Here is a 17959-nt window from a genome sequence, read left to right on the forward strand (position 1 = left end):
GTTTTGCAGGAAAACCTGAGGCTGTCTGTCAGACAGTTGAAGCTAAAAAGAGGATGGATGCTGCAACGAGACAATGATCCAAAACACAGAAGTAAATCAACTTCAGAATGGTTTCAGAAGAACAAAATACACATTCTGGAGTGGCCAAGTCAAAGTCCAGACTTGAACCCCATTGGAGAACTGTGGCATGACCCAAAGACAGCGATTCATGCCAGACATCCCAGGAATCTCACTGAACTGCAGCAGTTTTGTAGAGAAGAATGGGCCAAGATTAGTCCTGATCGATGTGCCAGACTAATCTGCAGCTACAGGAAGCGTCTGGTTGAAGTTATTGCTGCCAAAGGGGAGGGGGCACAAAATATTAAATTTGATGGTTCACTTACTTATTTTTCCCCTTCTGTCATTGTCTGCATACTATCCTAATTAAAATATGAAAACCTAGAAATGTTTGGGTGGTTTTAGTCAAAGCAGACACTGTTTTTTCATCTGTGTGGTTTTGACAAAGATCAGATAACAATTAATGGTGATTTTATGCAGGATTGTGAGAAATTCCAAAAGGTTCAGATACTTTTTCATACCACTGTATGACGGAAGTCATTATATAATGCAAATAAGGTTGCTTAAAAGTTGGTGGGGACAATTTGAGCATCCTAAAAAGTGGATAGTTTTATGTCCCTACCGTCCCTACGCAATCCTACGCCCTTCATACACATACTAGTATATATCTTGACACTGTTTGTGTTCAATTCTCGGTTTAAGCTTAAGTGTTTTATAAGCTTTTGAAAGCTTAGGTTTAAAGAAATTCTAAATATCCATCTTGCCGCCTCAGGTGTAGTTTTAGCTAGGCAAAGCAATGTGTCTCCAACGTGCTAGTCACATGATCTGTTTGAAAAATAATTTAGACGTTTTATGATATACTTTCTTGGATTCTCGTTCATTGCATTAATTTTGTTTGTTTGTTTTATTGCTCTACAACTTTTACAGACAATATTTTAACAGCTTTATTTTAAAATGGAAAAATTCAGAATTTTTTTTACATTAGGCTTAATCTTCGAGTTAGCAGGGATTTAACTAGTTTGTGAAGTTGATTTCAACAAATTCTGTGCAGTTAGTCAGTTATTTGTTAGTTACAGGGCTCTGGAGTGGCTAAGGTAGCGCGAGTCAATGGTGTCTGCTTAGCATGCCAATAGAAAAATGATATTAACAGATCTAACATAGTCAAATAAATTCAAAATGCAGGTCATCCAAAATAGCCATGCGGCCAAAACAATGTCACACCAAAGTGCCGTAATTCATTTCATTCTGCAGGAACAATAGAGAAGTGTGTTTCGGCCACTCATGCTCAGTCTGCTGGGGAGTCCCTTTCGTTCCCCCCTAAAAAAATTCAGCGTTGAAAAAAACCAATGTGATATCACTCCGCCCTGCTTGCCTAAACAGCCTGTTTTCTTCAGAACCGCTGGATTACACATGGTACTGTTCATACTACAATTATTGACATGCAGTAGTGAGTTTTAACAACTTTGGAAACATAGCCAACACTTTTGATTGCATGTGTCATCAATGATTTTCATGCGAGCATATGTTGTTTTTAACAGGTATGCTTAGCAGACACCATTGACTTGTGCTGGCTTAGCATTTTCAGAGCCATGAAGCTAACAAATAACTAAAAAACTGCACGGAATTTGTTTAAATCAACTCAACCGACTAATTAAACCCCCACTAACTTAAAGATTAAGTCTTGTGTCAAAAATTATGAACTTCCCCTTTTAATTCATTTATAGGAAAGTCCGCAACATTCAATGACATTTTCAGGCCACCGGGGAGCACTGCCCCCCCCCCCCCCTCAATCTCCGCCTATGCCTGGGGGCCCGTCAGGCTTGTAAAGCACTATGTGTAAATAAAGGCAATTGTGCAATATTTTAATCACTTGTTTTTCTCTCATTATAGGACTCTTCATACTCGTTTGCACTGAAATGCCTTATCAGCCTTTCCACTGTTATACTGCTTGGTCTTATAATAATGTACCACGCACGGGAAATCCAGGTGAGTCTTGATTTTAATCAAGTGAAATAAAATACAAAAACACCCAAATCTGATAACATGGCTCAATTGCGTCACTTTCAGAAAGTACACAATTGTGTATGATTGTAAAATTAATAACTTTTAAAGGTGTCATTAACCCTTTCTAGATTCCTTTTTCTTTTTAAAATCTCATTGGCTGCCATTGGCAGCACAAGACATCCAATCCGTTTTGACCCGGAGATAAACATAAAAGTTCGCTGTCAAGATGGATTGGATGTCTGTCACCGTCAACAGCATTAAATAAGTAAATTCATGAAATATTAAAGCAGTTGAAACATTAGGAAATATGTTGATCTGTATCTTCAGTTTCAGTGTTGTTAGTACCGTAATTTTCGCACAATTAGCCTGACCATAAGCCACCACCCACCAAATTTGGCACGAAAACAGCATTTGTCCATGGATGAGCCCCACTGGACTACAAGCTGCAGCAGTCCTAACTCTATTATGGGACATTTACACCAAAAGATATTAACCGGTAACACTTTATTTGACAGTTGCATCATACAACTGTCACAAGACCAAATGAACCACCATGAAGCTTTGAACCAATTGGCTGCAAAGCTTCATTGCTTCAAGAAGCTTCAATTGGCCATCACCACTCCCCTGGGGGAGACAGTCAACCTCTGCTGTGACCTGCTGTCAACATTGTTGTTATCCAACATGCCTCCTAGCATGCATTGCAGCGCTACAGATGTTAATGGTTATGGTATTTGGTAAAACTTTATTTGGCAGTGGCGCTATAAGACTGTCGTTAGACAATCATAATTTTGACATGACATTAATGCTTATGAATGCTTATAACGGATATCATTTAGTGTTACCCAGGGATGAAAGTGGGCAGGAACGGGCAGGAATGCAGTTCCGGTATAAGATTCAGGGCTGGAACGCAGTTCCGGTATAAGATTCAGGGCCAGAACGCTGTTCCGGTATATGGTGCTCTTACTGCCCATAGTTAGCTGGGATAGGCTCCAGCACCTCCGCGACTCTCGTGTGGAAAAGCGGCATGGAAAATGAATGAATGATTCCGAAAATATGACGGCAAAAGTCAAAACACTATGTAAAAAAAAAAGAAAACAAAGCTGCCACACATGCAATTCATCTCAAAGAAGAAAACAATCTACCAACATAAGATTTACATACACAAGTGTTAACAACAAGCATAATAAAGTGCTTGTGTAGCCAGAGGCGTCGTGTCCCATTAGGCAAACCAGGCAATTGCCTAGAGCCCCCAGCCAGCAGGGGCCCCCAGAGGGTCAACAGATTTAGCACACGCTGCTTTACTGCACTGTTGCAGCAAGAAGTGTAGGGACTGTTTCAATACCATGGAAAGATTTGGCAGATTATTTAATGATTCTGTTATCAATCCCAATCAGCAGGAACCATTTCACGTAGATTATTCATGTTTAAAAAAGTCCAATCAGCTATTAATACCACATGATTGTTTAAAGAGTGACTCACCAAGTACTCTCTGGAAAGTCCTTGCCGAGTTGTGTTATTTTCACAGGCCAGCTCATTATTCACGTGACTACTTAAAGAAATGGTGATTTTTCCCAAAAAGTCTATTAATGGGTCTATTGTATTCCTTGTCGAGTACTCTATAAGAAAAATATAACATATATGCATCTAAAATAATCCTAAACGATTTTATTAGCAATTTTAATACACCTTTTAGCAAGGTTCCTTGGGTATGCGTACGTTCCCATAGCTACCCAGTCCTGTTATTGTCCTACGTCACAAACGCTGCGTATTCTGGGAGCGAGAATAGGCGTAAGGTGCGCATTTCGAGCAGAGGATGGCCACCTGTTAAAATGTGTGCGTCCATGAACGAATGTAAGTACATCCATATGAGTCAGTGTAAAATGCTTAGTTTTCGCCACTTTTATGGCCACGATGACCGCACGTGCACACAGCGCGCACTCGCACCCCCTATGTTGCTTTTAGCCTGGGGTCCCCGGCGAACCCATGCTACGCCTATGTGTGTATCGTAATCGATAAAACCGATAATTATTATTTATTTATCCCACGGACGGCATGGAGGTTACCCCAGCTGCTGCGGTTATCTGAGTGTGCCGATGATGAGTCACGTCAATGTGCGAATGCACGCAGCTAAGCAAAACGTCTGGACTCATTTATCCGTTCGACATACTGACATGTTATCACCAGAGATAGTTAGCTCTGATTGGTTCGGATGTGCATGTTTTCTGAAACAGCAAAAAAAAAAAAAAAAAGGGCAATGCAACAGAAAATGGATCAAATCTTTAAGAGCAAGGACAGAGCTAAGGTGGCTTATTTATCATATTTAGTTTTATTTGCTCTGATGGGGAGGTTTAGAACATCTTAGCTTTCAGTGTGCACTTTGGACTTCATTGGTTCATTTATTTTCCATGCCACTATTTCCTCACGAGGGTCGCGGAGTACTTTGGACTTGTTTATTCATATTTGTTCATTTATGTTAGGCAACTAATTCATTTCCTTATGATTAAAAAAAAAAAGTCAATGTTTGCGCAATCTTCAAAATATATTACATTTCACTCTGCATAATATAAGTCATTTGTGCTTATTTTATGGTAATTATATCTTTATTATTAACACAACAAACAACACAACAAAAAGTAAATGTTTACATTATCTTTCATTTTAAAATACATCCTATGTTCTTAAGTAGTTCAAATTGAGATTTGGCAGTTAGTATGTGAGGAAACGAGGGAAAATAAAAATTAGAAGATGGAGGTTTGGGTTATAACTGTTTTTGTTAACTTTTATTTTGCAAATCATTGAAAAAATACAATTATGAATGAAAATCCATTTTTGGATGCGTTATAGAAATAACTGACCAACACAGTTTTCTTTGCTTTTCAGTAGTTTTGACCCCCCCAAAATAAATAAATAAATCAAATTTCTGGCTCTGTGGAGAACTTCACGTCGGGGAGTTCCGGCAAGAAATTCTAACCACTTTCATCCCTGGTGTTATCCGGCAAATTATCTCACTTTTGAATTGATGTAAAAGATTCAAACTGGACATAAATGGAGTTAGTGACACTTGATGACATCTGTCATAATCATTCAGTAATGCCCATGAAAGTGTCATTTCATTATTATGACACTCTTATGACAGACTTATGACGCTGCTGTCAAATAAAGTGTTACCTATTAACCCACATAAATAAAAAAAAATAAGCCGTACTGGACTATAAGCCGCAGGATTCAAAATGAAGGAAAAAAGTAGCGGCTTATAGTCCGAAAATTACGGTAATAATATGGCAAAGTTATTGTGTGGTCAATGTAAAAACAGCTCATTTTTATAGCAGCAAATGAGTTAACATCAAACAAATTTTCGAGTGAAAACAGTCTTCTTTATCTTTAATAGAGTTACAGAATAATATACTGTATATTATACGATCCATTTAAATACTCTGAAACGACTCAGTTGAAGTAAACTCTTTATAATGGGAAAGAAAAAAAAATGAGTCCAAATCCTCAAAGCAGGTCTTGCTATGCTTGTCCTTAGCTGTTTATGGTGGACAACGGTGCAGATGACTGGAGGATAGCCATGACCTATGAGCGGATCTTCTTCATCGTGCTGGAGTTGCTGGTGTGTGCCATCCATCCCATCCCCGGCCGCTACATCTTCACGTGGAAGGCCCGGCTGGCTTTTACGTACACGCCGTCCGTGGCGTACGCCGACGTGGACATCATCCTCTCCATCCCCATGTTCCTGAGACTCTACCTGATCGGCAGGGTCATGCTACTTCACAGCAAGCTGTTTACGGACGCTTCGTCTCGCAGCATCGGCGCCCTCAACAAAATCAACTTCAACACACGCTTCGTCATGAAAACTCTCATGACCATCTGCCCGGGAACTGTTCTGCTTGTGTTCAGTATATCGTCCTGGATCATTGCCGCATGGACTGTGCGCGTCTGCGAGAGGTAAACACAGCTTTACGAATACGGGATAATGCTGGGGTCAAGTTGGAGCACTGTGCACTATAAAGAAAAACATCAAATTTCCAGTACAATACAGGCAGCTGTGGTTTCCAGAATATTACGATTATAATAAGGGGAAACCAGAAAAAGTTTACTGTCAAAATAAACGACCGTAAAAGGAACTACATTTAAAATGATGTTTTACAGTGAACTACTGCAAAAAGTATGTTGGATGTGTAATTGGTCTGATTGTAGTGGTGATGTCACTGTGCTCCTTTTCTGGTCACTGTGGCAGTCTAGCGTGCTAACTACTGAGCTAAAAGCCCAGTCTAGCTTCCGCCGCCAGCACACTATTAACTTTCAGTGCTATTTACGATTTTAGACGTCTAATCACATGGCTCTTTCCATCCTTCTGCTGTTGTTTGCCACTAGTAGACGTCCAATCCATTTGAACTGAGAGTGTGGCAGTGAATAAATATTTATTTAGCTCAATGGAACTGGGAGGGTGGCAACGAGTGAACATTCGGTTAGCCCTGTTTAAACAAATAGGTACAGCTGCGGTCCACAGTACTCGAACCGGTAGGCGTGGTTGGCGGGCCAAAAACATTATTTTGTGTGTGTGTGTGTTCAATCTTTTTATTCAGATTTATCATTGAAAAGAGATACATACTGTATAAGACATATTTTTTCACTTTTTTTTCTTAAAGTTTAATTAAAAAAAAAAAAGTTTATGTATATATATTTATTAGGGCTGTCAAACGATTAAAATTTTTAATCGAGTTAATCACAGCTTAAAAATTAATGAATCGTAATTAATCGCAATTCAAACCATCTATAAAATATGCCATATTTTTCTGTAAATTATTGTTGGAATGGAAAGATAAGACACAAGACAGATACTGTATACACATTCAACATACTGTACATAAGTACTGTATTTTTTTTATTATAACAATAAATTAACAAGATGGCATTAACATTATTAACATTCTGTTAAAGCGATCCATGGATAGAAAGACTTGTAGTTCTTAAAAGATAAATGTTCGTGCAAGTAATAGAAATGTTATATCATTAAAACCCCTCTTAATTTTCGGCGGCAGGGTGGCTGAGTGGTTAGCACGTCACAGCTCACAGTTCTGAGATCAAGGGTTCAATCCCTGGCTTCAGCTTTCCTGTGTGGAGTTTGCATGTTCTCCCTGTGCCTGCTTGGGTTTCCTCCGGGAACTCCAGTTTCCTCCCACATCCCAAAAACATGCATGGTAGGCTGATTGAACACTCTAAATTGTCCGTGTGTGTGTGTGCGTGAATGGTTGTATGTCTCCATGTGCCCTGCGATTGGCTGGCAACCTTTTCAGGGTGTCCCCTGCCTACTGCCCGTAGTTAGCTAGGATAGGCTCCAGCACCTCCGCGACCCTCGTTAGGAAAAGCGGCATGGAAAATAAATGAATGAATGAATGAAAATTTTTCAATCAAAAAATAAACCAGTAGCTCACCATTGTTGATGTCAATAATTACACAATGCTGAAACCCATAAAATCAGTCGCACCCAAGCGCCAGCAGAGGGCGACAAAACACCAAAAAACACAAGTAACAAGTGGACATTACACTGAGCTGTCATTTTTAACTGTTTGAGCGGGGCATGTGCGTTAAATGCGTCAAATATTTTAACGTGATTAATTTCAAATTTGTTTTAATAAATGTTGATGTAATAATAATGATCAATTTTAAACATGCTATTGTCCCACCGAATTATTATTAAAAAAGAAAAAATGTTGATGCCCAATCCATTTTAAAAAAGTTGGAAAATGCTTGTCTTTATTAAGTGAGTCCACTCAAATCCGCTCACTTACACACAATGAGGTGCCACAGCAACTGTTTAACAAGTTAAACGATTTTGACGCATGCGGCGCTTTAAAGTTTCGGCTTCCTAGCATCTCTAGCACTGCCACCAACAAAGAGCAGGGAGAGACAGGGAGAGAGACTACGCCATTGGCTCAGGACGGCTCATTTGTATTTTTTCATTTTTTTTTATTTAAAAAAAAAATCTGATTGACTGAGGGCGCGAAGTTTGAAGTGCGTAGTAGCAAGCGTGCGATCACTGTAATTAAATTTTCAATAGGATTATATAAATTATACTATTCCAAGGTGTAGTTGAGTTTAGGGCTAAAGAATTATATAATTTTCTATTTATAAGGAAGACTAATTACGTTTAGGGCTCAAACCCCTGTAGTTTAGAGTGAATCGTGGGTAATCAGGTTCTTAATTAAAAGATTTTACATGTTTATGAGCAAGTCCTCCATAATCAACATAACTATTCATTCCTATATATAATGGTTAGGATCATTGAAATCAGGAGGTGCGTTTGGCGGATGACGAATGTTTGATCTGATTGGTTCTTGAAAGCAGTGGGCGTGGTTGACGGATGATGAATGCTTGATCTAATTGGTCGTTCAAAGAAGTGGACATGGTTGGCGGCTGACGAACGCTTGATCTGATTGGTTGTTGTTTCAACCAGTCTTCAGTAGCTCAGTAGTCAGCACCTTCAACTGCCAAATCCCGGTTGAGTACAAGAAATTGACATCATCACTAACATCAAAACTGAATACAAATGGATCAGCGTTTTTAAAAAAGTTTTCATTTTTTTTCCCACCATGATTTTCACAACAACAACAAAAAAATGTTCAAGGCTACAATAAATTTACAGTTAGCGAAGCACTAACTTATTTTATGTGTATTTGACTGTTTCCCTGTTATTTTAACAATATAACAAACAGTGAAGTTCTGGCAACCAAATCTACCAGTATTTTACCAAAATTTGAAGGATTTTTTTTTTTTTTGATAGAGTGAATTTCCTTCCTTCCTTCACTAGCCCAGCACTCATCAGTGTTCCCTTCTTTTCCATCACTAATTTGCTCTTGAATCCACAGAAAAGTGTGTGGGATTGTTACGCTAAACACGTGGCCAGGAAGGCGCACACATGCACATGCAAGCCGCTCACGACACTGCCTGTTTTTAGACAACAACAATAACAACACCACCCTGACACATGATTCATTAGCTGAGCAATCGCTGCACAACTCCACACGCCTTGTGTTTATTGCTCTATGGCTTGTCCATAATTCATGAGTGTCTAATTGTTTGTTTGCTGAATGATTTGTTTTGGTAATGCAGAGCAGGCCCCCTGGATCCCTTCACCCGTTTTCTGCCCCAAACTGCACAACGGTCTCAAGGGGAACAGCTATGTTTCTAACAGAAAATGAAAGCAGCAGAGAAGAAGGAAAAGCTTTTCTTTCCTTCCTCATTTGGCATTTACATAGGGAAATGAGACATTAATGCCAGCTTTGATGTTTCTTAAGTCATCTTTGCACAGTTGGAGAGAAGGGGAGTCGGTAGGGTAGAGGGGTCAAGATCTCTACGAAGCATGTGATATAGTGCTGATCTGATCTTAAAAAGTTAAGGATTCGCAATGAAGGCTTGCTATCACTTTCAGCCATGCTCTGAATATTGATGCATGGTGAACTCCTGCAGCCCACCTTGCCTGGTTATACCTCCCGTCCCTTTCCTTCCTCTTAACTACCTCACTGAGTTCACGCCGCTCACTAACCACCTCCCCTTGCACGCCGAACCCAAGACCCTCAAAACCTGCGGATGATGGTAGTGGGCTTTAAGCTTCAATTGGTAACCCAGCAGTGGAAATATCACAGGACATTTGAGCTCCTCTGAGAGCCAGGAGTGACTGACGTCACAGTAAAGCTGAAGTTTGAGTTAAAAGAAAAACCCTGAGCAGTGTAAGAACTCTAGGGCCATTTCCACAACTGGCCATTTTTTAATCTGGAAATACATTTCAACTGTGTTCTTTTGGGAGAGCAATTTGTTTACATGACAACGGTGTTTAGGAACGTAAAAAAGGCAAAAAAAAAAAAAAGTTAAAAAAAGTTAAAAATATTAACTAATATTAACTATTAAATAATAACTATTAAATATTAAATATTAACTAATAATTACAATTAAGTTCAATTTTTTTTTATTGAGACAACACACCTTTTTCAACTAATACTTCAACATAGAGGGTCATATCTTATGTTATAAGGTAGACTGTTCTGAAATTTAATCTGATCCATTTGAAGTGCTAACGAATGTTCATTCGCTGCCGGCCCTGCCAGTTCAAATGGATTAGATCTCTAAAAGTGATAAACTCATTTTACTTGAAATTCATTCATTCATTTTTAGTTTCTATGTTAAAATGAGCCACATGATTGGACGTTGATCATCGTCGATGGCACTGAAAGTGTTAAAAAGGAACTGAAATGCGGATTCATTGTATTTTGTTGTACTCGAGGCACCAGCAGAAACATTGTCCCTGGGATTCTCAAAGACCAGGTTGGTTTAAAACAGGGGTCAGCAACCTTTTTGGTGTGGAGTGCCACTTTCAAATTTTCTTGTCAATCAGTGCGCCACACCAAGATTAATGACGCACATCCAAATTTTTATATCCAACAGAGCTGTAATTTTACGCCAAACAAAACAACATGGACGTACATTGAAATAGAATCACTACCATTCTTATACATCAATTAACTAAAAAAATGCATATTGTCTAAAATATCAAAACTTGAAAATAAGTGCAACAGTAATAACAGCTTTACAGCAGCATCATCTTTTGTAAACATATTACAACACCCCAGCAGGAGAAGGGGAACAGGTGTGATTCTCAGTGCAGGTCTCTCACACAGTACAGAGCGGGCTGTTTTAACCTTCAAAGTCAGAACAGCGGACTCTTACATTTTGTCTTGTTCACTAGTAACTTAAAACAGGGAATTTTATGCACGATTTTAGATTTTATATTACCGACATGAACGATACCTACCTAGATAGCTACCTTACTGTGATCCCTGGCTCTGTTTTCCATTAATTTTCATATTTTGTCTCGTAGTGGCGTTTGACACTTGTTGTGCGACACACAACGCACAAACAGAGGTAGCGGAAGTAACCAGCCAAGTAGTTGTTACCGGCATCCCCAAGGGGCCACTGTCCCCTACAATATGACCGGGTTACTAGTTAATCGTAGAAGAAGAAGTGGGCGTCTGGGCGAGGAAAAAAGAGAACGTGAAGCATGGTGTTGAGAGAGAGTTGCGCGGAGAGCGCCGTGAAAAGTGGCTGTGTCCCCCACTGGTTTTTGTTTTGTTAATAAAAGACTCCACCAAAAAGCCATCCAATGCGTCACTGTGGTTTTATACACATCGCCACCTCTCCGAAGTAAGCACCGGACAAATCGACGACAATGAGCCACGTTAATCGCTGGTGGAGTTGAAAGCACCGCAATTACCAAAAGTGCAGATTTGGTAACACAGTGTACTTCTGCCAGCTCTCTGATTGGTTGGCTTTGTGACACGTTAATAGCCTGTGCTGAATTGAGCGCGCAGAGAAAAAAAAAACAGACGAGCACAGGAGTTGAGAAACTGAGGAAGACCTGTTGGTGTTCTCAAAATCCATTATTGCTCGCATATAACGGCATAGGCAGAAGGGGTGGGAGGGGTGCTGCCGTAAAGCCCATAAGTAACAGGGCGCGCAACTGTAAATGTCTTAATTTCAGGTAAAAAGGTGCATTTTTAAAAAAACATTTGCCATGTGCTTACGTGTCACTGGTTAACCCTTCGCGTGTCAGTGCTGACACATGTGTCATAGGTTGCCGACCCCTGGTTTACAGTATACAGGACCAACATGTCTGAGGGGTAGTTTACATGGTGACTCTGCGACACAAAGATGCAGTGACTGAGTAACGGAATGGCCTCGCGTGCAAATGGTGTCGGCGAAGACGGAAGGCGAAGATGAAAAATTCTTAATCCTGCCTCCGAAGTGGAAGAATTCAATTGCGGGGGATTGAGAGGGGCTTGCTCCGCATGCATATCAAAGGCTCCTGCGGCGCGAGACCGCACCGATAACGTCAGCACTCGTACACGTTACATTGGGCGTGCGCAGCGGTGCTACTAAACATTATAAACAGCAAATATGGCGGAATGTCGGCTTTAATTTACTGTTTAAATAATATTTTTTAATTAAATATGTTGAATGTTTCCATTATTGTGCCTTTCGAACAAAAGAAAAATGCCATTGCTTCGAGTGGGCAGACATATTTTTTTCCGGGTTGAGGAGTTTGGTGGGGTCAAAGTGCATCATTTGCTGTCACCTTGTAAATCTGCACTGCCCCCTAGGGCTTGGCCTGAATCGTCTTCGTCATCGTTTTCATGAAGAATTGCAACATTGTTCGAATGGAGACGGGCCCATATACAGTAAATGCAAATTCGTATTCACGGAGAGTCACCGTGTAAACGGCCCCTGAGATGTACTTCGGTGCCCAGCCAATGAGAGCCTTAGCCGTTTCAAAGAATGTTCTCTCAAAATCCTTTGAGAAGGATGTTGCAGTAGTTTACCCTACTATAGACAAATGCCTGGATACGGCTCTTTAATTCAATATAACACTTGTATTTTCAGTGCCATTGATGGCGTAACATGTCCAAACCATTGCGATAATTGGCGACCAACTTTTCCTAGGCAGAATGGATTGGATGTCGAGCTACGTCAATGACAGCCAATGAGTTCTGTCAAGTGGGGGCTAATATTTGTTTTGACAAAATTTGTCTGTTAGGACCAGTGTTGTTTTTGGCAGACATTTTCATTTTCATCTTAGTCTTACTGTTTTGAACTAGGCATGTGCCGTTATAATATTCTGACAGTATCTTTAGCCAAAATATCATGAAATCACGGTATTGGTATTACAACTTTAAAATGGCTGTTTCCATTTTTATTTTTCAAAACATATTAGCAAATTGGAATATAAGTATCATGTTAAAAAATCAATTTAAAAATACTGAAATATTATATTATAAATAAAATTTAAATAAATGCAGTCCTTTAGGGAGCCTAAACCCACAGCCACAGTTCTACATTATTACCATCAGAAAAAAAATTGAAATAATAAGATAATAAAAAGAATAATTGAAATATTTTCCATAAAAAGCACCTGTGTATGACTTGTATCATGTTTACTCAATACACACTCTTTCTCAAAATAGACATTTACCAGAGAGAAAAAAACATGTTTTACCACCGCTAGACACACTAAACACGCTGGAGTTAACTCTCGTAGCTGGTGGGAAACGTTCATGATGGTGTTTACTAACCTTTAATTTTGTATAAACGAGAACTTGGAGGTATTGCCTCCTCGGCAGTCACCCTCCGCAAACATGTTTCACATGTCAGTTGGCCATCCTCCTCTAAGCCGTGGCCGTCTGTAACTTTTCTGTAGTCGGAGTATTCCCATACCAGAGATTTCGTTTTCTTCGATGGGGGAAAAAGTTTAGGAGTTTCACCTGCTCCAGCAATCGTGTAGCACAGCTGACTCACTGACACGGAGCAACAACCGGTGGGGGAGGGTTGAGCCATGCAGCTGCAAGCGAGGGATTTCTCCATGCATGTTTGGGACATAAAAAATGGCTAATATCTTAGGGACGCTATGACGGAAAATTTTTGCGGTTTTGAAACCTTGACGTTTTCATACCACTGTATACCTTGAAACCGGTAATCGGCACATTTCTATTTTGGACAATAATACTTATTAGTTTTAGTCATATTTTGGTCATCTCAAAATGTGTTTGTATTTGTTAAGTTTTTGTTGACGAAAACTCAAGACTAATTTGGTCTAGTTTTTGTCGACGTTTACTAAAAGTGTTTTCGTCTGTGAAAATATAAATAAATAAATAAAGGTTTCCAACTATTTCGAGCAAACATTGACAGACAAGCACATATTGTAGCGTCTATAAGGACAACGTCAACTTGGTGATAATACACACTCAGCAGGAAAATAGTACATTATTTTCAATTGATTATACTCACCTGGTCGCCACAAACTGTATGTAAAAAAAGTTGTCCGAGAGCTTAAGAGGACCCTCGCCGTTAGCATTAGCGTAATGCTAACGCGAATGCTATGCTAATCCTATGAGATACATTTAGTGTGCAATGATCACTCAGCACAGATCTTTAAAGGCTAAAGCAACATTGCATATTTGCAAACACTGCTACGATGCAGGCTAATTACACATAAAATGTCACACATTGTGAACATGTGACAGAAACGATTGCACATTTTCGTCTTTTTTCTCTCGTTAGACGAAAATTGGCATTCGTCTCGTTATGTTTTAGTCTCCCAAAACATGTTTTTAGATCGTTATCGTCTGATCGTCATCATGAAAAAAACTATTCGTTGACGAAATATTTTCGTTATAGTCATCGTGAAGGAAACAACACTGGTTAGGACAGTCAGTTGGTGTGCACAAGTCATTGCCAACTACTGCTCTGGCATGCACTTCTCAACATTTTAGTCATTTTGACAAAGTGAAACTTCGCAATAAAAGTGCTACTGTTTTACCAGATCGTTGTCATGTAAACATGCTGAAAGATATATATATTTTTTACATGGTTATAACAACCCAATGTTTCAATTTCCCCCAGTTATCCAAAATTTCTCATATTTTGATATCTTAGGGCAATACAGGGTTAGAAGAAAAGCAGATATTGGTTTGCTCGCACACACTAAAACACACTCGGACACCTCCCATGACCAATGCATGTCATTTGGTTTTAGTGTTGGAATAACATGCGTGTCCAGATGGGGGCGTGTTTTTCTATGAATGGGTGCAAGCATGCACGTGTGTGTGTGTGTGTGTGTGTGTGTGTGTGTGTGTGTGAGGGCGTGCATGTGTTTGTATAATGTTTTGTTGTACTTTCTATTCCCCACTATGCTGCTCCATAGGGATTACATGTGAGTCCTCGCTCTCTAGCCGTGGAAACAATCAAAATTACTTTTGCACCGAGCTGGCGCCACTGCTACCCTGAATGGGTGTTTGGGTGGGCAGGGTTTTAGTTGTGACAAGGGCCGAGCGCCATCTGAAACAATAAATTCCTTCCCAAATGTAGTGTGTAGAAGAGAGAAGGATTAGAGAAAACCTCTAGAGTTGTTGGCCTGAAGGTGGCAACATCCTTCAAGAGGATCCCTCCCAGGTTTTTAGAGGCTAGGAGCAGCACTTTGAAGCAAGCGTCTCTTTGCTGACTACTGTATTGTATCATGTGAGGCCCGTCGGGGAGTGGAGGAGATTTGTCCTTCCTAAATTGGCTCGAGGGCATTTTGTCGCTTCTATTTCTTTCTTTATGCAATTGTTATAGATCCATATTGCTCAAAAGTCGTTTTAGCACCAACTCTGAGATTTATTTGAGGAGCAAAAACCTTTCTGTTCCTTCATTACCATCTCATTATGTGTTTCCCTTCACAATTAATTCCAGAGTGCTGTAATGCTTTCTGTCTGTTGCCTCTACTCAAAGTTTTTTTTTTTTTTTTTGTATTATTATCATTATTATTTTATTACATATAGAGAGGAAGTAGTCTGTTGCCAGACAGTCAGAGTATCCAAGAAGAGGAAAGATGTCAAGTCATTTAATGCACTTTAATGTACCAACTGGACAGGGGTGGGTGTTTATGACATAGTGCAGCAATAATGTGTGCAAAGTGGAAAGCAGTAAATTAATAGGAAGGTAAGTTGTTTCCAAACGGCATTTGAGTGCTGACTGCAGTGTCTCCAGTTTTTGTTTAAATACACACATCTCCCTCAGCCCACCACCCCCTTGTGTAGTAAACATCAAAACAGCATGCAGGTTTTCATGTTTACTCTCAAACCCATCACTTCAAGTCGAAGAAAACAACAAGAAGGGAGGGGGATAAAAGAGGCGCTTGTTTCCCAAAGTGCTGTTTAAATATCTTGTGTCAACTGCGCCATCGCATTTTGACCGTGCTCCTGAGACCATCACAGAGCAATACGGTGTGAGATTGGACAAGCATGGAGTCTGTCTGGAAAAGAGGGGAATGAAAGACACCAAAGCGGCGAGACTGAGGGTGGAGTTGGAAGGAATGTTAATGTTGCGCTAGATGGATTTAACTTTGGGGCCTTTTGCCTTACATCTTGATGCGACCCATCTTCGGAGCTAACGTAGCTCAACTAAGCTCCTTAACTAAGCTCTTTGGATTCTCCCTTACTATCCTGAAGTTCGCCCTCTCCCCCAATCCCTCTCTTCTACTCCTGACTGATCCACTGCAGATCTCTTACTGTACCCATCTAACGTGGCATGCTTTGCCTCATCTCTCCCCACAACTGATTCCCTGTCCCTTTGCCTTTCCGCATCCATCCTGAGCCATGCAGGCCTAATCCACCTCCAAAACTCAGTTACACACTCTCATGCATGCCTTGCTTGCTTCCCTGGTCTCTCCTTCTACCCCCTTAGAAATTTTTTATCCAATTCCCTCCATCCACTGCTTTACTTTAACGCTGTTAACTGAAACAAAGGGCTCTATTTCCAGGGCGATGCGAGACCTATAGGCTACGTGAAACACACGCTTTCAGGAAGTTAGAATAACTTTATCCCATTGGAGATCCCCTGTAGTTGAGCAGGTTTGGGTTTCTTATTCACCTCCATTTATATTGGGACATTTCTAAATGCTGTTGTTCGCAAAATGTACCTACAGTAGTAGGTGGGTTCCTACTAATAGTCAAAAGATTGCCTGGATTAAATGTTCAAACACCCAAAACCGGCGTAATAATACACATTTGGTCCCTTCTCACAAGTATGCAAACATCTTCCAAAATGTTCTACGGCTCGAGAAATTTTATTTGATAGGTGTTGTTGGAGGCAGTCTTTCAGGTCCTCCGCATGTTCGTTTTCAGTTCAGGGGAGACGGCTAGACTGGATTGCAGAGTAAAGACTGGAGGCAAGAGATCATTACTGCGCAGTTTTAATTTCAGAAATTTCTGGGTGCATCAATGACACAACAAAGCTGACAAATGCACACGGAAAAGAGAGCTCAGCGTTGTTTATATGTTGTACAAATAAGGAGGTCATGAGCCTTGCTGGTTGGCAGTTAAAAGCCCATGATTATTGTTGGCAGTTAAAGTCTATGATTGTTAGAGGCAAAACTGTCAGCAGTTTCTGTGAAAACAACTCCATTTAATTACATTAGGCAAGATGCAGCAGTTTCTATGAAAAACAACTCCTTTTGATTGCATTAAACAAGATGCATACTGACGTCAGTGCACATTCTGAAACCTCTTGGGAGGGTGCGTTCCCGGTGGCAGTATACATTTTGCGGCAACCTCTGAACGCGTCCTATAGCAGAGGTGCCGGCGTCGTCGTAGCGTTCTGTTCGGTGCCTTGATAAATGCGCTTTCTTAGAAGCTTGGGACACTCAAAAAATGGGTCTCGCACCTCCAGTTGCTAAGCTAGATGTATGTTTGTGTGGAAATGTAGTTCACAACAACTACAAAAAACTATTCCGTTCTCGCCGAAACTAGTAAAGCTATTTACACTGCTATTAGAATCTCTCGTACTCCTTAAAATAAGATTCTCTGTTTTCTTGTAAAACAAGTGGAATTGATCGACAGCCAGGCGAGTGGGCCAAGTCTTAAGGCCAAGTTATACTGGACGCGTCTGCGGTACGGATCCGTCAATCTCGGTGTTGATTGCGTGTAGAGCTGAAACGAATACTTGAGCAACTCGAGTTTAAAAACTGATCCAAGTAATTTTGTTCACCTCGAGGAATCGTTTAATTTTGCCAGATTAAAGCATCATGTTTTGCCCGGACTAATTTTAATGCGGGACAACCCGCTGACGTCACGTGCGTAGAGGAAGAAGCAATAAAAAAGAAAATTTTACTGCAGCCGACAGCTGCTACAAACTACGCCGACGTTGCTAAAACCTACACCTACATGATGCTACGGTGGTAGCAGGTAGCTTCTGATGTGTCTCATTGACATCGCATGTATTTAGAACTAGATGCGAAATGACAGAGTCGGCTGCGTCTGGGCGGCGTTAGTAAACAGCCCCCATCTTAAAGCAGTAGACTTCTCAGCGC

At 40.3% G+C, this 17959-nt stretch overlaps 1 protein-coding gene across 6 annotated transcripts in view; it reads left to right on the top strand.

Moving 5' to 3' along the window:
- Positions 1–17959, top strand: part of kcnn1a (potassium intermediate/small conductance calcium-activated channel, subfamily N, member 1a) — a 190571-nt gene that overhangs the window by 103316 nt on the left and 69296 nt on the right. For all 6 annotated transcript variants that reach the window (XM_057856876.1, XM_057856872.1, XM_057856873.1 and 3 more), the window contains exons 3-4: positions 1948–2043; positions 5591–6009. In XM_057856876.1, coding sequence (XP_057712859.1) covers positions 1948–2043; positions 5591–6009 — 515 coding nt within the window. The remainder of the gene's footprint in view (positions 1–1947; positions 2044–5590; positions 6010–17959) is intronic.

Source organism: Corythoichthys intestinalis, chromosome 14 (assembly GCF_030265065.1).
Source record: "Corythoichthys intestinalis isolate RoL2023-P3 chromosome 14, ASM3026506v1, whole genome shotgun sequence".
In the NCBI taxonomy this organism is placed as follows: Eukaryota; Metazoa; Chordata; class Actinopteri; order Syngnathiformes; family Syngnathidae; genus Corythoichthys; species Corythoichthys intestinalis.